This window comes from Drosophila ficusphila, unplaced genomic scaffold (assembly GCF_018152265.1).
Source record: "Drosophila ficusphila isolate 14025-0441.05 unplaced genomic scaffold, ASM1815226v1 contig_412, whole genome shotgun sequence".
Taxonomy (NCBI): Eukaryota; Metazoa; Arthropoda; class Insecta; order Diptera; family Drosophilidae; genus Drosophila; species Drosophila ficusphila.
In genome coordinates, this window is record NW_025064326.1 from 4,503,776 (window position 1) to 4,523,875 (window position 20,100).

At 44.1% G+C, this 20,100-nt stretch overlaps 3 protein-coding genes and 1 long non-coding RNA gene across 5 annotated transcripts in view; 2 read left to right on the forward strand and 2 right to left on the reverse strand.

Annotated features, from left to right (window-relative positions):
* Positions 1 to 20,100, forward strand: part of LOC108101267 — a 46,614-nt gene that overhangs the window by 10,450 nt on the left and 16,064 nt on the right. For both annotated transcript variants that reach the window (XM_017205553.2, XM_017205554.2), the window contains one exon: positions 6,179 to 6,736. In XM_017205553.2, the coding sequence (XP_017061042.1) occupies positions 6,193 to 6,736 (544 nt within the window). In that variant the 5' untranslated portion in view covers positions 6,179 to 6,192. The remainder of the gene's footprint in view (positions 1 to 6,178; positions 6,737 to 20,100) is intronic.
* Positions 595 to 2,460, reverse strand: LOC108101268. Its single transcript, XM_017205555.2, has 2 exons — positions 2,451 to 2,460; positions 595 to 2,378 (listed from the first exon to the last, which is right to left on the reverse strand). Exon 2 carries the CDS (start codon positions 2,374 to 2,376, stop codon positions 748 to 750), a length of 1,629 nt encoding a protein of 542 aa, XP_017061044.1. The 5' UTR covers positions 2,377 to 2,378; positions 2,451 to 2,460; the 3' UTR covers positions 595 to 747.
* LOC108101269 (bifunctional lysine-specific demethylase and histidyl-hydroxylase NO66) lies at positions 14,075 to 14,999 on the forward strand. The gene has a single exon (XM_017205556.2). The coding sequence runs from the start codon at positions 14,157 to 14,159 to the stop codon at positions 14,889 to 14,891; it is 735 nt and encodes a 244-aa protein (XP_017061045.2). The 5' UTR covers positions 14,075 to 14,156; the 3' UTR covers positions 14,892 to 14,999.
* On the reverse strand, positions 15,838 to 17,608 carry LOC108101270. Its single transcript, XR_001772066.2, has 2 exons — positions 16,670 to 17,608; positions 15,838 to 16,607 (listed from the first exon to the last, which is right to left on the reverse strand). It is a non-coding gene; the product is annotated as an uncharacterized LOC108101270 (long non-coding RNA).

Genomic DNA, 20,100 nt, shown 5'->3' on the forward strand with positions numbered 1-20,100 from the left:
CGAGTTACTGCGAGACTTTGCCAAGCGGCTGAAACTAAGTGAAGAATAAACAAAAGTGCAGCGTCAGCGGCACAAAGAGAGAAGCGATTAAATTTCCGCCACCAAGGAAAATGGCCAAGAATGACAGTACCTGAAAGGAAAATTGGCAAGGTCTAGCGCTGATGGAAGAGCAAATAAAAGGAAAATAGCTCGGGTTTACTTATACGAACTTTATACGGTTCTTGCCCCTAAGAAAGTCTTTCACCCTGTGTCAAAATTAAACAACGAAAGTATCAATTCATTGGCCCGTTAAAGTAAACGATGGGATGCCTTAAAATTGACAGGTAAACTTTGTTATAGATGCTTCAATAGAGCACTTCCGCTCGATTCCTAAAAAAACAGTTCTCACCGCAAAAAAATATTTTTTTTGTATGTAAATAAAAGTCCACTGGCAATATCAATATGGCAATTGAATTTTACATGCAATTGTTTTCCGTTCCCCGGAAGTTGCTGTGCCTGTAAACAAGTTGCTTGTTGGTTTTTCTCTGAAATATGTATCTGCGATAGAAAATGTATGTGTACGATGGAAAACCAAGTAAACGTTTCGTTTAGCTAATCGTTACAATCCTAATTTGTAGAAATAAAAAGAAAAATCATGACTCTGAAAGGGATTCCTTCTTGAAGAAACTCCTTATTTGTTAAAGTTTTTGCTTGTTACTTGTTACTTTAGTGTTTTAGAAATTTGTTTATCATGTTTCAATTGGCGTCTCAAGCGATGGTTAGCTCCATGATGGCGTTGACCACATCGTTGTCGGTCTTCAGCAAAGCCTTGATGGCCTTGTCGCGCGAGCATCCGGCCTGCATCTGGACCAAGTCGATGTCCCTCTCTTTCACCTTCTTGGCGGCCGCCTCGTCCACTTCCCCATTGTCGTCTTCGTCGGCCAGAGAAGACACAGCACCGGCTTCCTCAACCTTGTCCTTGTTGCCCTTGCCAGCTCCAGTTGGCGGCACTCGGAAGCGAGTGGTGGCCTCCGCCGCCTTGGTGGCCAAGCTATTGACTTCCTCCATGCGGAGCTGGCCGAAGCAGATCATCGTCTTCGTGTGCTGCACCTGGTACACCTCGGGGTTATCGATGTACAGCATAAGGTTCTTGCTCCGCTTGATGGTCAAGCGGGCCACGTCCTCCACGCGCCGGAGGTCCAGTTTCATGAGGACGCGGCGTGCCTTCTTCTCCCCGCGACAGTGCTTGTGATTCTCGCAGGCACGAAAGTTTTCTAACGAATTCAGATCGTCCCGCTTGCCCTTAAGGTCGGGAGATTCGTCGGAAGACTCATCATCGCTCGTACTTTCAGCGGTGGATTGCTCATCTTGCGTTTTTTTGGCCGGCAATATCCGGATAAGCTTCTTTGAATTCTTGCGATCCTTGTCGTCGATTTTGAGCTTGCTGCCGGACTCCTTGGCGCTTAAGCCAGAAGGTGCCTTCTCTCCTCCAGAAGAACCTTCTTTGGCAGCTTCATTCTTGGCGTTCATATAAGCGGTGACCTCTTTCTTCATGTGCGTTTCGAACTCCTTAGTTACATTGCCTGCCTTTGGTAATTTTTGCTTCTTCTTCATGGCTCCCCTCTGTCGATCCTCACCTTCGATTTTGAGGCCAGGAGGTGCTACCTCTCCTACAGCAGCTTCTTCTTTGGAAACAAACTTAAATCTCTTGCCGACGACTTTAGGCTTGCTGTCGGACCCCTTTTGGGAACTGGAGACAGGCTGGGCTTCTTCTACTCCTTTTGAGTCTTCTTTTGAAGAAAACTTCCGAATATTAAGATCATCGATGATGGACTTGCTAGCGGGCTCCTCAGCATTTGCGCCAGAAAGTGCTTTCTCCTCTTCTGCCGAGCCTATTTCTTCTCCTTGATCCTTAGCGAAGATGCTTGCGGCGACTTCCTGTTTTATTTTGCCCTCCTTCGAAAACTTTTGGTTCTTCGTTGTCTCTTCCCTATAGTGATCCTCGATGTCAATTATAGCCTTGCTTTTGGACTCCTTGTCAGTTGAGGCAGAAGGTGCTTCTTCTCCTCCTGTCGAGCTCACGTTGTCAGCTTCGTCCTTGGCTACTTTGTCTCCCTTAGGAAATTTTTGCTTCTTCATTTCTCCCTTTTGGCAGTCCTTGCCTCCCTCTCCAGCAGAGCCTTCCTCTCCAGCAGAGCTTCCCTCTCCAGCAGAGCTTCCCTCTCCAGCTGAGATTCCCTCTGCAGCAGAGCTTCCCCCTCCAGTAGAGCCTCCCTCGGCAACATCATCCTTGGCGAGGATTTCAATGGCGACTTCCTTCTCCATTTCCGCCGCGAACTCCTTAGATATTTTGGATCCATTTTGGTTAGCCTTTGCCATTTCTTGCATTTTATTCATCGCTATTAATAAAGCACAAACGAGGGATTTGCGAGCAAAAGTCTTGTATATTATTCTCAGTTAATCCAACTCACGTGAGGTGACTCTTTGAAAAGACCGGAAATGCGAGAAACTTCGATAGTGTTGCAAGCCGTGCGCTTTTCGTTGGACAGAGTGGACATGCTCAACACTGTGCCATTGTGAACTTATCAGGGCTATGTGCAATTTTCGATATTTATTGCACTTAATAATTGAAAATGTATTTGAGTTTTAAGTGAGCTTTAATCGGGTTATTAAATTATTTTTCAGAAGACATTTTGCATTTATGTAAAAACTCTCGCGGCCCGCTGTTTTGTTTTAATAGTTTTTCATTATTTAATCTCTCAAGAAATATTTTTTTGCGCTCCCAAGAGCTCTTGGCAAACAATTTAACTTCTTTCAGCTGCTGCTCAGGAAGCGTAATAAACAACATTAATTGCTGCTTTCGGAAAGTTCATAATGCAATGAGTGTCTGCTCAAAGTCAAAGGATGCAATAAATTGCTTTTAGGCCAGTCACACTCAACTGCCGGATAAGAAAACATGAGTTTGGACGTGCAGAGCAGGCCTTTGAAACACCTCTTCTATCGATATCGATATTTTCGGTGCCAGCGTAAACTGATTAAAAAAGTTTGCAGCTCTGCGTTGAAAAATAGCTATAATTTTTCAAAAACGAAAATGACATCTGCCTGCGAAACTCGCACTTTATTGGGGTTATCAAAGTTTCGCGGTAGCGCCAAACAAATTCAATTGAAATTGATGATGGAAAATCCATGGCAGCGACGTGCCAGTCACAGAAATATTTGGCTGACAAAGCCAATTGAAAAGCGCCGGGGAACTGGAAAGTGCAGCGGCTTTTCGTGGGGGGAAATATATTTCAATGTGCAAATAAGTCTCGTGTCGCCGCGGGAAAAGCGGAAAAGCACTGGGAACGATAGAGGAGGAGGATGCAGGGGCGGGATACTGCACAAAGGCTCATCTGGAGCTCTTTTCCTGCATTTTAATTGTAGTCGTGGTCGCGGTTGTCGGTGGTTTAAAGCGGAGGAGACCCGCGAACACGGATTGCGTGTAGCAAACGCGGTTTCCACTGGTTCCACCTGCGGTTTTTCGTCTCCGGATTTCCCCAGGCCGAACCTTGTTTATATGGAAGGCCGAAACGCTTTGCTGTTAACAATATTAAAAAAGTGCCACGCCCCATTAGCGCTGCCTCCTCTCTGCGGAAATTACATTTACATTGCGAGTTGGTGTTTTTTCTGTTTTCGGGGGGTGAATTGAAATCTGGTTTTCTGTTTCAGGTTCAGATTTTTTTTTTTCAAAATGTTCACACTCTTTCTAACTTTACTTTCTAAAACAAAGTTTACAAGCGGTAGACCACTAAAAGTTTCCCATTCCCCCGAGTTGAAAAACTTATTGCTTCCCTTTTGAAATTATGAGAAATTATAAATTAAATTAAGGACAAGGTACTTGCTAGTCGGGGAACTCGGTTACAATCGCCCCGAGTTTTTCCGCCATTCGTTGTGTTCTGCCTGATGATGCGTTTTTAATTGCTCGGTTCTTTTAATTAAAGTGCGAGCAAAAGGGGAGGAGAACACCTGCAATTATTAAACTTTATCGCCAGGTCGTCGCCTAATTGAGTTGCATAAATTATTCAGCGCAGGCAAATGAAGCGGCAGGAGGCCGATGAAATGGACGACGGCCCAGGAGGCCAAGGATGATGCATCCGGCTGCCACCGCAAGTTGTGTCCTGCCACCCTAATTGAATTCGAGAGGCCAACTAATCAGATATTCCCTTTTGCCAGCCATGAATTCGCATCGGGCTCATAAAGAGTCGTGCTTTTAACTTTTCGCCCGATTCGATTTAATGTGTTTCACTTGGGTTGAGTTTTGTTAGCAGTCCTTGCTCTCAAGGAGAAAACTTTTTGGCTGTCCTGGCACGTTCGTTCCATGATTAATTATCCCGCCCATATGCTGCGGTGTCATCTGGGCCTATCCAACTTATTGGGGCTTAGACTTGGCTTTCTAGTTTGGCATGAAAAACGAAGGAGCAGTCGGGTTGTGTCAAGGCAATAAAGTCCATTAGAAGACACTTGCCGGGGGCAAGAATCTGCCAGACATTAATCATGCAAGTTTCGAGAGAGAAATGATTGAAATCATATTACCATGTCCCAGACATGTAACAACTAAAGATGTTTCCGTAATTGAGATGTTAGCCAAGACATTTATATTGTGCTCGGCATGGGCTTACACAAATTCCTATTTCTATTTCTTTTCCTGCTAATGAATTTCCCTGATTGATGCTTGTTTGGCTTAATTTTATTATTATAAGTGAGTCAGCAGTTCTGGCATGCGAAACTAGTTAACATTAAGATGGAAACTTTGGGTTCCTTCCCCAACAACTTTTCCTTATTGATTGGGTTGTGCCTGCACTTGATTTTCGTTGATATCAGTTAGTCAGCAAAATTAAGAATGTGATTTCATAATATAGAGGGATTTATTGATTGATGGTTTGGTAATTAGAGTTTAAGTATATGGTTATGAAATAATTTGCCTTATAAATACTAAGTTTTTCTTTTGGGAAACATATCAATTCCTATTTGCTTGCAGTTGACAGGCTGTTTGATTTGCTATCTTGTTTCGCTCGATAATTTGACGTTTCTTTTTTGTTGGGCTTAATCTGCCACATCTTTTCCTCGCTGTCGATGGGCTGGAATCCCATTTGGTAGGCGTTTCGGCTCCGCCCTTCAGATGAAATGAGCTATCGGAAATCTTTCAACCTTGAGCGAGGCTGAGGCGCTTATCGCCAAATGACCCAGACGGTATCCAGAACCCAGAACCCAGAACTGGGAATCCAGATCCCCGTCCACCTGGCCATCGGCACGTCGAGCCAGTCAAGCGGCAAAGAAAATCAATTTCCCCTGCCGGCAGGCTGTTCTGTTTGGCAAAGCCGAGCCCTGACATTTATTACCATATAAAGAGCAAGAAGTATTCGCTAAGCATTCGGTGGCCGGAGTCACCGGAGGCCACACAAAAGTGGAGAAACTAAAAAAACCGGAAACTGCAGCGCGACAAATGTGCTCCGAACACAAAGATTCCAGCCACTCAAGCCCTCCGAAACACCCAGATTTCCCCCCTTTCCCTTCCCCACCCTCTAAGGCTTTTCTTTGAGGTGCCCGGTGGCATTGTGTGAAAATATGAAATATGGAAATGCCGGAAAAGCGAAGAGCGAAAAGTTGTCCCAGGCACAATAAAATGCAATTTCCCTCAAGAGGCAACCGAGGCAGCGCCCCCGGAATATACATTGCTAATTTCCGGTAACAACAATGAGGAGCAACCGAAAATACGTTGGCTGTACTTGGCTTACACCGCCCACTTCGAGTGGGCGGGGCAGCAGGTTATTAGAGCAAATTCCAGCATAAATTTGTGCGAGGATTTACAAGGGGATGTGGGCGACCAAAGTGCGGGCTTCGTGCTCTCAAAAGAAGCTAATTGAAAAATGGGAACTTGGCAAAACAATGTTTCTGAGAATGGTTTCAAGGATAAAAATAAAAATAACTGCATTTAATTTGATTTTTGAGCTTGAATATATTTTGAAATGGCTTTTAAATTACCATAATGTTATTGGGAAATATTGTTATTGGAGTGCATTTCGTTAGTTAGTTTGTGGTGGCTTTTCAAGCTATATTTAGGTGCTAATTCAGTTAATGCAATTCATCTATCGTGATAAGATAACATCGCAATTATTTTTAGCCAGCCATTATTTTTACCCATTATTTTTGCTCATTGCAGGTGTGCCGATTATCATGGCAAGCAATGTACAACAACGGCAGCAAGATCCATGCACCACAACTGAAGAGCCGAAGCACCAGAGAGCACGACGCGTGGCCAAGGGCCAGGATCCACCGGCGGGAGGAGCATGCCAGCAGTCCTTGGCTGAGCAGCGACCGACTCCATTCGACCACCAGCAGCAGAGGGAGCAGCCGAGGCAGCAGGATCGGCACCAGCAGGAGCATCAGGAGCAGGGGAAGGAGCAGGACAGCCACCCCACTTTGCAGCAGCCGCACCTGCAGCTGCAGCTGCAATCGAGGAATCCTCGCCAGCACGAGCTACTGCATCACCAGCGGAAGTTGCCGCCGGCGGCGCTGCCGAACATCCGCGGCCGCCTGTTGATCAGCGAGGGCGCTCGACGGCGCGAGGTGCGCGGCTGCGGGGCGGGGGGCGGCGGCCTACTCTGCTGCAGCCTGGACGCCCTGAGTCGTCCGCCCAAGCTACTGCAATTCGGAGTCCTCCTGCTGGTCCTGCTGCTCACCACGCATGGAGATCTTGCTCAAGCGGAGGGCAATGTTGGTAAGTGTAAATGAAAATATTTACATTATATATAAAAAATATATAAATATATAAAAGTATATATGAAGTAATAATACATATCACAAAGGTGGAAAACTGAGCAGTCGTGCAGATATCCTTTTAAAGTCATAGGTATTAATCTTATTGATTAAACTTCATTTATCTTATTGTTTAATCTAATTTATTAAAAACTTATATGCTGTTAAAAGCAAGCAACCTTTTTTTTTTTTATTCAAAATACAGAAAAAAGCCTACACTTTGCAATTAAGCAAACAAAATTCAAAGATCTATATTTAACTGGTACAAGCTAAAACGAAACCGATAAAAGGCAGAGCCACATGCATTATTAGTCCCCAGTTTCCTTCGATTTCCCTGGGCGACTGGCACGCCTCGTGTGTTAACTTTTTGTGTGTTGCGGGCGAAAACATAAACCCGTTTAATTAAAACTTTGACGCACAAAGCCAGACATCCACACGCAGGCGAGGAACATGGCTTTTAACCCGCTCCCCCGACGACAAGATGGCCCATGTCCAGAGGTACAGAGGTTCGGAGGTCCGGAGCTCTGGGATTGTGCAAATATGTTTTTAACTAGTTTAGCTCGCACCGAGCATAATCCAATTGGCCAGTGCGAGGAATCCGTAGTGCAACAGGGCAGCATTGCAGTTATCTGCCCGATTTGGCCAGGAAATGGCCTTTACGGCCGGAACTGAACCGAAAGCAGGCTAAACGAGTTACAGTTGCCAGGCGAAACTACGTATATCATGTGCAACAGGCCTCGATTTTCGAAGGTACATCGTTTGCACCAATTACGGGTTGAGGTTGAGGTTGTTTCGGTTCGTGTAAATAAAGAACGAGAGGCATTGATTTTTGGCTGTCTGAAATTTGATTAAGTAAAGGAACTGAAAAGAACCTATATTTTAAAGTGAAAACTCTCCTGGGAAAGTATAATATGCATACAAGTTAAATATTATTTCCGTCAAAAACTTTCATTGCAATATGCATTTTGCAAACAATTCACACTTCTCTAAATTACTATTTTTCTACCCATATTTGACCTGATAAAATATTCAAAGCGTATTCGCACATTCGATCAAAAAGAACATTTATTTCCCATGAATATTTAAAAGGAGTTATAAATTTGCAATTCAACAAATATGTTGGCGAGCTTTTGTTTACTTTTGCTGGTGAATTATTTAAATCAACTCATAGGTTTGCGGCTATCTCTCTGATAGGACTTATTAAAAAGCAATCATATTACTATTTCTACGAAATTTATCTCAATCTCTATTCAGCATTTCCATGAAATGTCTTTGCGGACGGATTTCCTTGCCATAATCTGATTGAAGTAATATTTTCTCTGCAGCCAATTCATTTCGTATTTAAAAGAATTACATTTTCGCAATTATGGCGAGCGAGCATAAATTATCCACCGCAAGCTGTCAGCTTGGTTTTGCCAGAACTTGAGCTAACCATTTTCCATTTTGCAGCTTATCGTGTTCATCTCGCTGCGAAAGTTGCTCTCGTATTCATGGCCGTGGCAAGTGGGTGGGGCAGGATGCCAGGATGGGAGGATGGCATCCTGCCGAGCATCCCATGGATAGCTGCCATGGCAACAACTAGTTGCTGCCTTTGTTGTTCGGCTTGGTTTGGTTGCTGCCTCCTGTTGGCTGCTGTGTGTGCTATGTGCTGCCTGCTGCCTGTTGGCCATGCAAATTTGCAGCTCTCGTTGCACGTCAGACATCAGGGCCCACATGCAAAGTTAACCAGGGAGCTCCGCCCATGCATTTATGCAGAGGCTTGCGCAAGAATCAACAGGAGCTGGGTCCTGGGATTTATTGATTGCTGCTTCTGCTGCTGCTGCAGGTGCACACACGCACACTCTCGCCCGTTTGAATACAAATACATAAACAGATAAATGTCCTGGCTTTGCAGTTGACTGCTCGTCCACATTGTTGTTGCTGGGATTCCGTGTGTATGTGTGTGTGTGTGTGTGTACAAGTGTGGTGTATAAATTAGCAGCCAGGCGAGTGGCAACAACCAAGTAGCAACAAGCAACAACCAAACTGGCAACAAGCAACATCATCATTAGCAGCAGCTGATGCTCCTGCTGCTCCTTGGTGGCCATATTTCACGGTGTCCCTGCCACTCCATCCTGCCACTCCATCCTGCATCCCCCATCCTTACCCCTCCCTTTTGTGGTGGACAACTTTTGATGGCTGCACAATAAAATTTAATTAACAGCAGCTGCTGCTGTTGCTGTTGGTGCTGCAACTGGAGGAGGTGCCACACGCCTCTCTTCCCTTCGAGGACTCCCTGTTGCATGCAACAGTCTAACACACTGACCTTTGTTGGCGTGTCGGCCAACGAGGCGGATCAGTACGGCGAACTGGCAAAAACAACTTCATTAAACTGACAAACTGACGGCGCAGCCACTCCCAGCCAACAACTTTGTCCGCATTTATTCATTTCATTTGAAAAACAAATATTTGCACTCGTCGCAAAGAGCTTTCCGCCCCGCCAGATAGTTTTCATATTTTGCAGCACTTAATGAGATTCAGTTCAATCTCAAGCAGAGCCAGATTCAGATTCAGATCCAGTTGCAGGCCAAATGCAAAGCTTGCAAAACTTGGCCCTTTTTGCATTGCATCGAAATTGGATTTTACATTTTTCGCGCATTTTCACATTTTCGAATCGGCTGCGAATGCATTATTAATTAGTTGGACGTTGAAATGAAACCAAACGAACGACGGGCATTGAAAACTTTTCGAATGGACGCAGTGCTAATGCAGTTTCAATGTAGAAACCAGAAACCTGGACGAACTTGTTACGTATTGCGTATACGCCCTGGTGAGCCCGTTATATTTTTCATTTTCGGCCAAATGGAATGCGGCCAACCTCTGGCTGCCGCTTTACATCATGCTCTGCGGTTGATTTGGCGCACAAACCGCAATTGTGCAAAAGCTATATGGATGTCGATGTGTATTTGGAATTAGAGGAGTGCAATGGTTTCGCTCCAAAAAGAATGGATTGCATTTCTCCCCTGGAATCTACATTGAATTAGTGCTGTGCAGATTGGTCTATATGTTCTATGCAGGAGGAATTATGGGCTTACAAATTGTTAGCATTTATTGGTGTTCCCATTTCCCTGTAAAATTCTAAGCCTTAAAGCTACATCTAAATCGTAAACTAGTGTGTTTCCCTCACTTTTTGCCTTTGTCAAACTTCGCCTGCTGAAAAGTTGCCAAACAACCAAAGTCTATGAAACAAAAACATGACTACGGACTTTTTTGGTTGGACAGGTGGAAAGACTAATGCATTTTTCTGCCTCCAGGCTTAAACCCGAAAATCTCCTGTTGACATCCTGTGGCTGTCGGTATTTTTCCGCACTCCATGCCACAAATATTTCGGCGATCCCCCAGCCATCCAGTTTTAAGTGGAGCAAGGTTCTCCGTTCTTTTTTTTTGTTACCCCCACTACTGCACTTTTGGTTTGGCAAATAACTTTGCACATGGCCGAAATTCATAAAGGTTGGATGACTGCGTTGAGTGGGGCAGATGATGATAGTCCATCCAGTGGATAGTTGGATGGTCGGAAGGCTATCCCTTTTGGCCGCCAAGGTTGAGGGCGAATGTGAGCCGGAAAAATAATTGCTGTTTGCCAACTCGGAGCAGTGCTAGAGAGCCACTCCCCCGACTTCGACTCCTTGGCAATTTAATTTCTCAAATGGCCCGGGGTCCAAGTAATAGCAAACAACTTGCAACTAATGAAAATGCACTTAATTTGCGCCACGCTCAAGTCACTTGGAACAAATTGCTGTCTGCCTGCGAGGACGCGAATCGGGCGGGGGCTTTGTTAGCGTTAACATATTGCCGACATAATCGAGTATCGGAACAGTGAACCGAATATAATGCCTTCAGTCGAAGAAGGCTTCCTTTCCTTTCGGTGGAGGCGGTATCCTTGCGCTCGACTGAATGCGAACTTTTCAAGAGTTACGTATTTTGTGCTTCTCTTTTTCGGCACGCTCGATTTGGGGGAAATGGCGGGGAAAGCCAACAGAACGAAAACTGAAAGCTGGAAAACGCCAGTAAAAATGCAGTTAAATGCATCTGCAGCTAAACCCTAAACTCGTCTGTCGTTTTAAGCGCCGCAATTACTGCCGGCAGGCCCACAACGCACTTTCCACTTTCCACTACTACTACTACTATATAGCTATAGAGCACATACATATACTATATAGTTAGAATGCGAGTGGCACAGTAACTGCTGCTTCCCCTCATTTGCCATTGTCCTCGCCGCCGGAGAAGTGGCAGATTTATCCCAGTTTTCAGTTTGAGTTTCCGTTTAGGGGATTAAGTCGTGCTAAGTGGAAAACAGTTGGCTGCATTCGGTCGGCGGAGATTAGGGATTCAGCTGGAAATTGGTTGTTGAAAATTGAGACAGAAAATGAAAACAAATTGCTTGGTGCTCATGCATTGACTGCTCTTTGTGTGGCATGGCACTTAACTAAATTTTACTGGAATTCAATTAAGGGAAGACCCAAAAAATAATAGAAGAATTTTATCAAGATTTTTTATACTAAACAGTAATGTACTTTCATATAAACTTAACCTTTTAATAAATGCTGAAATTTAACCAAAAACGTTTTAAATTGAACATGAGAAAATAGTATGTAAAGCCATAATTTATTGGCATGGAAAACAAGGCACAAAAGTACATATACCAAAAATTTCGATAATTTAGTGCGAACGGCAAGCCGCATAAAATAACATTTCGGCCTGGTTTTTGGCTGTGGCATGTGGGCTATTTGATAGCTTTATCTGCACTCCGAAGCATTCCTGAAATTAATGAATTTGCGGCCATTGCTTGCACACTCTATATGGTGTTCTGTCATATTAGTGGATTTTAGTGGCAATTCAATACACAAAACTGAGCACTGGGGGCTATAATGTCCAGTAGACGTACGAGTATATCGAATCGAAGCACTCGCATCTGCCGCTCATCGATGCTTCAGAGTGGCCAACAGGAGCTCCTGGCCAGTTAATTAAACTTTCCGAGCCGAAGGCTTTCAATGGCCAGATGAAGATGTAATTAAGAGATAAAAGCGAAACAATGAGCACACACACACGTGGGATGAGGGCTCCGCCCACCTGAACTCCAATTGCAGGGATCCATCTTGAAGACACAAAGAGGTCGCAGTTCAGAGATGAGCAATCGAGCGGATAAAAAGATATTGAATGGCCACTGAACCATGGCCAGACACTCCTCCCCATTTCCCACTCCCAATCCCTCTCTTGATAGTCAGAAAAATTGCAGATAATCAGCGAGGGACAGCGAGGGAAAACACCAGCTGGCGAGCTGAGAAAAGCGTGGCTAATGAATAATAACCGTAATCATTGCTAAGATGCAGGTACATAAAAATAGAGAGCAACAAAGGAAATCCAACAATAAAATAGAAGCCCTAAACGAAGCTTTCTTGGAAATCACAACAGAATAGAACAAAGAGAAGAAAGATTTAAATTTATTAGCACAATTTTCTATTTACGTACTTTGAATAGGTCTTCACGACATTACACTCGCATCAAAATGCTAAGAACTTGCCAGGCAAATTGGAATTGCTCTGGACCATAAGCTTCTTATGTCCAGAAATGGCTTTAAATTTGTGAAGCTTTTCCAGGCTTCCCTCGAACATTTATCGCCAAATTTAATAGGTTTATTAGCGAGCACTTGTGGGCCCTTTTGAGATGTATATCCCCACATAAAGCCGACATAATGGGATCGAAATCGCTGTCTGGCGACGGGTGCTTAAAGGGGCAACCGAATCGGCAGCGAAAAAATGTCATAAAAATTAACGTGCCATCGTAAATATCAGGGCGTGGGCCCCAGAATCTATATGTGTACATATATATATTCCGGGGAGATGTTATATTTGAGTGCAAATATGCGTAAAATTGTTCAAACGACAACCCATGCACAGCAGTTACAGTTATACATTTTGGCACATTAAAAAAACCAGAGGAGAGAAAAGGAAATGCGATGAAAAACAAAACGAGAAAATGGCGCGGCAACTGGTTGCTAGTCCTGCTGCCCGGGAAACCCCCTGCTCCTTGCTCCTTGCTTCTTGCGTATTATTTTCCCCACATAGAGTTTCCCTTAACATTTTCCCATCGCGATGGCCGCAAGGCAAATCCCTGCAATTACTTTGTTGCCACTTTGTTTCGGCTTGCCTTTTGAAGTTCCCAATTCCCTGCTTTGTTCCTATTTTGTGGCTTTTTATTCGCCCGCCCTTGGCAGCGGACCATTAGGCCATTTTAATGTGGGCCAAAAACTACCAGGAGAGAGCTCATATGTTGCGTAATGTATGCAAATGTATTTATTTGACAAAAAGGCGGGGGAAAGTGGGAAAGTGGGGTCGGGGGAAACCTTTGGCAAAATCAAATAAATGTTAATTTAATGTTAATATTGTTTACTCGGCCTTCGCCTCGAAGGTGCAACACAGAGGGCCAAGCAAATAGGAAACCAGAGTCGAGAAAGTGCTTCTTGGCCTGCGGCAAGTGTAAAAAACATGCGTACATGGGAAAAAGGCAGAAAACATGCAAAATTCATTGAGCAAATGCCGGGAAACAGGGACCCCGACAGCTGCTCCCAACTGCCAACAGCCGACATGGGTTAAGACCGGGGTGGTGGTTATCCCACCATTTAGGAGGAGGAGCAGGAGGAGCACACAGGACATGTGTAGGCGTGCGGAAATTTAATAAGAACTCGATTTTTATGTGCCACGCATACGCAAATAAGCGCTTCTCCCGCCCACATATAGAACTCCCCACGTATTCCCCATTTCTCCCCCAAATGCGTATTTATGCGTCGCCATTGCGATGTTTGGCCTGCTGTAATCACGCTCCATTGGGCGTCTCTAATTTGGCATTAACACACCCAACCAACCCAGAAACCACCCACCACCCACCCTTTCCCTTTCCCACCCAGTGACCCTCGCTGCCGCTCGAATGACCTCGCAGCTAATGATTTGATTTATCTGCCGGAGACCGCACAAATAAATTGCCCCACCTGCGTGGCAGGCACACTTGCGGCGCCACCGTAATTGATTCCGATGGTGGGTCAAACAAATTAGGGTCAAAAATCAAATAACTCTCCATTACGTGGGGAAAATTACAGTACACACCAAACCACACTCTTCAGAAAGTGAAGGGGTAAAATAAATATATTTTTTTAAGGTTTATTTGCTGATAATTTACTTGATAATGTAGCAAGGAACCCAAGCAGGCAGTTCTTGAAACTTAGTTGATTTTCAATCTGAATAGCTCATTATTTCTCAGGCAGTCGTTCAGTAAGAACCTAGTTTTCTGGTAAAAAAACAGAAAAATATTTGTGCCACTTACCAAATTACTGTACAAAATCTTACAAAATGTCCAAGGATCTGCAGAAACTCCAGAAAGCTGGCAAGAAGGCAAAGGAGTTGAGTCCATCCTGTGTGGAGGATTTGGCCAACCAGCTCTTCGACAAGTCCAAACTGATGAGCTTGTCGATTAAGGAGCAGCGAAAACTTTTGCAAGAGTATCTCAGTTCAAAAATCGAGGATAGCGATAAGAGCGACGAAGAGGAGCAAGGTGAATCGGACTCTAATGATTCTGATTCCACCAGCGATGAGGATGATTCTTCTTTTTCCGAATGCTGTGCTGTTCTGTTTTCCGATACTGATGACGGAACCGAGAGCAGCTATGAATCCAGTTCGGAAGCTATTGAAGATGAGGAGGATTCCACGAAGTCCTTAGTACCCTTTCAAATGCCTAAAAAAATCGTGAAAGTTTCGCCCTCGTATCTCAAAAATCGGGAGTACGCCACGAATTCGGAAGAGCAAATTCCAGAAGAAGAATCCCTAAAAACAAACCCTGTAAATCCTAGAAAATCTTCTCCAAAACCATCTTCTCGCATCCAACGTCGCCTTACAATGGTCGGTGGTTTGGTAGCTCCTCGAACTGAGAACTCATCCAAATCCAAAAAAATCAAATCAATTCCAATTATGGAAAGTCAAATGCCCATTGAAAAACGAAGTGTCAACGACTCAGTCAAATCCAAAGGTAGCGGACTTTTCAAGGAAATTCCCAAGCCAATAATTAGGCTTGCCGATCCCAGGAGCTAATTTCTTTTGTAACATTTGTATCCAAATAATTGTATAATAATTAATATGTAACTGCTCAAACCTAATATATAATTAAGCATAATATAATCTTTGGCTCTATCCTTAAAACTTATGGAAGTTAGATATTTTTTTCCACCAGTGAAATCAAAATTATCATTTTGTGTTAACCAAAATGCAATTTTGAAAAACTCCTTTTTCCGCCAATCTAAATTAATAAACTGACCAAAAAGTAGGTCATATTTAATTTGACATTTTGGGGTCTCCTGTGTTGGAACAACTTTAATTGGTCCTTCGGGGCTGTCAGGTGGAAACTTTCGGGGCTTCAAATATTTGACCTAAGTTTGCGTTCGGTTCAACGATTAAACTGGCCGATTTTGTCAGCCAAAAATGTAGCTGGAAAAGTTTGCGGAATAATTTTCACTTGTTTTCCGTGGTGCTCTACCTCCCATCTTCGCTTAACTTTGTTGGGTCATAATTTATGCAAAAAATCTAATGAATTTTTCATGCACAATAGCAACACAAACAGCCGCAGCGCAAATTAATGAAAATTCATGAGCGAATCCTGTTTTCGGGGGCCATCAGCAGGGTTTCCCCGCCCCTCCTTCGATTTTCCCCCGCCGCCCCATTAATGAACGCAAATTAAAAGCTGCCTAAACATTAATGAAAACCAAAGAGGCGAGAAAGAACACGGAGGAACAGGAGGAAAATGAGGGGAGGAGGGTGCCCCTGTAGGCCGGGAAATGGGGAAATGGTGAAAAATGTGGCCCAAGTAATAAGCAATCAAGATTTGTGTGTATTCTTTTATGGCAAATTGGAAAAGTAATTGCACATTAAGTTCGCTGGGGCGCAAAGTGGCGACGATGACTTCGACTTCGACTTATTTGCATTTAATTAAATCAATTTGATCGAATCGCAAATCGGCCACGCCCACGGCAAACTCAACGGATTGTGGGCGTTCAATTTCAATTTATTTTATTCGGTGTGCTCTTAAAGCCAATTGCATGGGATTTGCATTAAATTGATCTGGGTTGGATCCAGCAAACCTGGCATAAATCCATGGCAAATGAAGGGGCGGTGCTCTTCGGATGAATCGAGGATGCATTTGCTGACTTGCAATTTGCCGAAAGCCGCTGGAGGAGACTGACAGGATGACGGCAACCTGGCAACCTGGCAACCTGGCAACCTGGCAACCTGGCTGCCTAGCAACCTGCACCCGTTTGTTCGCCTGGGGTTAGCAATCAGTCATCATATTTGGAATTTTGATTTCGATTCAGCTCCAAATGCGTATTCGATTGTGGGCCAAAACCCCTCGCAGGCTGCTCGTTTCCATTTCGGTTTTGGCCAGGGAAGAATGCAGTCCATTTCAGGTCACTTTGGAAACGGAATTTCTAATAAATCGCACACAAAGTGCTGCCATGGCGGGGAGAATCCGAAAAAGGCAAGGTTCGCATTCAAAGGACTTCATGAATGAAATGCAAAATTGATGTGCAGTCCTTACTTCGTTTTTGCAGAGCAACAGAACGTTCTCTTTTATGTACCGAAAACCCAGGTTTAACATGCAAAGACAGAAACAAGTAAATGCCAGCCAATCCCACTTTTAGTTTTAATTTGAAATCGAGTTCCCAGCTCATCCTTCTTCTTTCTAACTGAAATTTAAACCTGGCTGAAACAGAGAGTCTTGGTAATGAGACAAGTTCGTTAGACATGCACTGGACACTGCAATGGGAAATTGGTCATTTAAACAGTCAGGAAAACCGATAAGTAAATTGAATAATTACTCAAGAGTAAGACTCCAATTCTGTGTCTCTTATAATCATTTAAAATCATCTAAAATTGTATTGCATAACTTGAGGTGGTATTTGGCAATGTGCTTAGCTTACAAATTATTTTTTTTGAAGAACCCACGAGCGCTATAGAGCTATTCCTTTTCCGTTTTCCTATGCCATTGATATGTGAGTGTCACAGAATAAAATTGAAATACAGCCAAGTTGACAGAGTTTCAATTGAACAAGTACATTTCGAGTATTTACAAACACAAAATGTGTCGACTATTTTCAAACGCTTGCATACTTTGAGGAGTCATCGAGAACTGCTCCTTACACTTGCCAATATTTCCTTGGCATCTGTTTCATATTTCCACCAGAGTCCTTTAGATCTTGCTTATCTTATAAACAAACAGTTTTTCGACAGGTACTTGACACATATTTGAACAGTGTTGACATCCCGGAGGTTCGTGTTGGATGAACCGAAAACAAATAAACATTTTTGTTGCCCCACAGAACGGAGCTTGCAGCACTTTATCTTTTCTGGCTACGGGTTTCGGCCTGGTCAGAAGTGGCACTCAATTTATTAGTCCTATTCTGACATAGGATGAGGATGAGGCGTCAAAGTGGCTGCCATAAAAACTTTGTATTTATGCTGGCCGTTCGCTTCCGAGTGGCCGAGAAATTCAGAACCAACTTGCCTAATTGCGTGCCAAATTTGCTTGGGTCACTGGCGTCGGCTGCCCGGAAGGGGCCAAAAATATTTGTTTAGAAATGTGGCTAGATAAATCAACGGAGCACCACCCCCTCCACCCAAAAAAACGAAAAAGAAAAAGAAAAGGAAGACAGAGACAGTTGGCATACCAGTGGGGAAAGCCCTCCTCCCGCCACCCAATTTCCATAGCCTCCAACCAGCGACGTCAAACGTGTTTAAAATTTATGAATAAAATGAGTTCGCATAAATCAAGGAGCCGGCGGCGTTGGGGAGAAAATGAAAAACGACTCACTGCCAGCAACATGTTGAAGGAAAATGCAGAGAGAAAAAAAGGTTGAAAGTCTTAAAAAGGATTATTCATTCCAACAGTTACTAAACTAAAAAAACATCCAAAGTAAGATTTAATTACTTTCTGTTTTCAGAAAACATTTCACATTTGAACCGCATTAAGTAGACAACAAATATAAATATTTAAATAACTTTTGAAATATATACATTACTGGCAACTTTTGTACTGCAACTTTCACTATCACGCTGTTAGTCTTTTGAATGATTAAAAGTAATGCTTGTTTTTTGCGGAGAGGATTCTCCTCTCTTTGAGCTGCCAAGTTCCTTGTTTCGTGTAGAAAACACTTAATTTTTTCCGTATGTGTGTGTGGTGTGTGGTGGGGTGTGGTGTGCTGTGGTGTGGCTCGTCCTGCCAAGAAGAATGCCCCACTAGCGTGGGAGCCTGGCTGCAGGACCCGGAGCTGCTGTGAAATGCCGCCGCTTATTTACACTTAATAAAGCTGCCGAGCAGCGACAACTTTTGCAGCTGCCAGCTGCAACTAAGCCAGGCCGAAAGCAGGAGGCCAAAAGCAGGAGGGTAAAAGCAGGGAAAGTCGGAGGAGCAATGCATCCTGCGAGCTTTTTATTTGTTTGTTATTCTGTTTGCTTAGCGCGGCGCATGTGTGCGATGGCATTAAACGCTTAGCAAGTCAAGTAGGCAGGAGCGACTTTAATGCATAAGCAGGCGCCACACACCATGGCTCTCTTTCGTCCTGTCCCCAAAGTCCTGCCTTCTGTGTCCTGAGTCCTGGCTTTTGTGTACTTGTTATGCTGCCCTTTAACGAGCTGTGTGGAACACTTGCATCATGTTTGCTTTGCCATTGGCCCTGCCAGTATCTCCCCCTCCCTCCTTTCCCCTCCACAATCCCCGCCTGGGAAAAAGTCCTTTGCCTTGTCGTTGTCATGATTAATGTCCTTTGTTATTATTTATTTTCTTTGTGCCGCCTGCCTGACAGTTGTTCGCCTTGCTCGCCTGGTTCGCCCAGCATTGACACTCGCTGTCAACGCGGGTATTGTGGCCCCCGGCGCGGCTTTAACGCATCTCTCCAGCCTGGCCAAGAAAAATATGCCTCGCCTTCGTGTTTTCGTGTTTCACAACATCCTGCCTGATCTGGCAATTGTGCTATAGTAAGCACTGCTTGGCAATTGGTTATTGTACCACACGAATGAGGATAAAAGGTTGCAGGTTGATGTTTAATATTCAAACGAGAATTTGTTTTCTTCTAATTGAGCTCATTGTATTCCACAGAATAATAATTTTAAGCAGCTCGAGGTTTTTGAGAATGAAGAATAATAAAATATATTTTGTTTAGAGGGTGTGCTTGTATGTTTGCACATATTAATTTCCTAGAAAAATGGAAACCCTTTTGGCAGAGTTTTTACATCAATTTTCGGAAAAAGATTTCTAACAAGTACGCCTAAAAATTATAAAATTTGAAAATCCTTTTCACAACCAAAAATTAATGTTGGCACACTTTTATGTCCGGGTTAAAACTCCGACTTTATCTGCTCGGGGCGATTGTGAATGCGGCACGTAATCAGAGTGCGGACATTCGTTATTGTCATTAAAGACGTCGCCGGGCTCTCAACGCTCGCCCCCGCAAGTTGCACATGCCACATGCCACACGTTGTCCTTCCGCCACACGTGTCCTGTGCCCTCTGTCCGTGTGTCCGAGATGACTCTGTATTTGTGCCTGCGTCGTGGCCAGATGACAGGAGAAAAAATGTCGTTATGAAATGAAAATCTTTCTTTTTCATTTTAAACGCCTTGACCCAAAAGGAAGCAGAGAGGACCTGAAGGACCTGGGAAAACCTCACCGGCAACCGGAGAGTCACATAAGTAAACAGCCCTTGCCAGGCGAAAAATTCCAAGGAGGGGGAGGGGGTTTTCCTCCCGCTCCTCTTAACTATGTGCGGTTTGCCGGTGGACATCAATCAAAATGCGGGGGCATCCTCTGTTCCGTTCCGTTCTGTTCTACTGAGGCACTGAGGCTGCTGCCACAGCAACCGCAACAACATGGGGCTGAATGCGCTCGGAATTTTCAATTTCGCCTTGGGGCGGCAAATTTATTAAATTGTTGCCTCTCCAGTTGCCACAGCCACAGCCACCGTCGTTCTGTCGTCGTCCTGTGGCATAATTTAGGCTGTCCAAGATTTCCCTACTGGGAATTTGCAATCAAGTTGCGTTCGGTTCGAATCGAATCGACAGGCGACTTATCAATCAATTCAGGGCCCGCACAAAAGGACGATTGCCCCCTGTCCTCCCTTGCCATCAGAGGTTTTGATTTGTTGATTGGCCATCACGATGAATGCAGGACGAGTCCTGCCATTTCCTCCTTGCGGTCGAGGTCTCCGCCTCTCAGTGCGCTGCGTAGTAAATCGAAGTCCCCATAAATAATAGTTG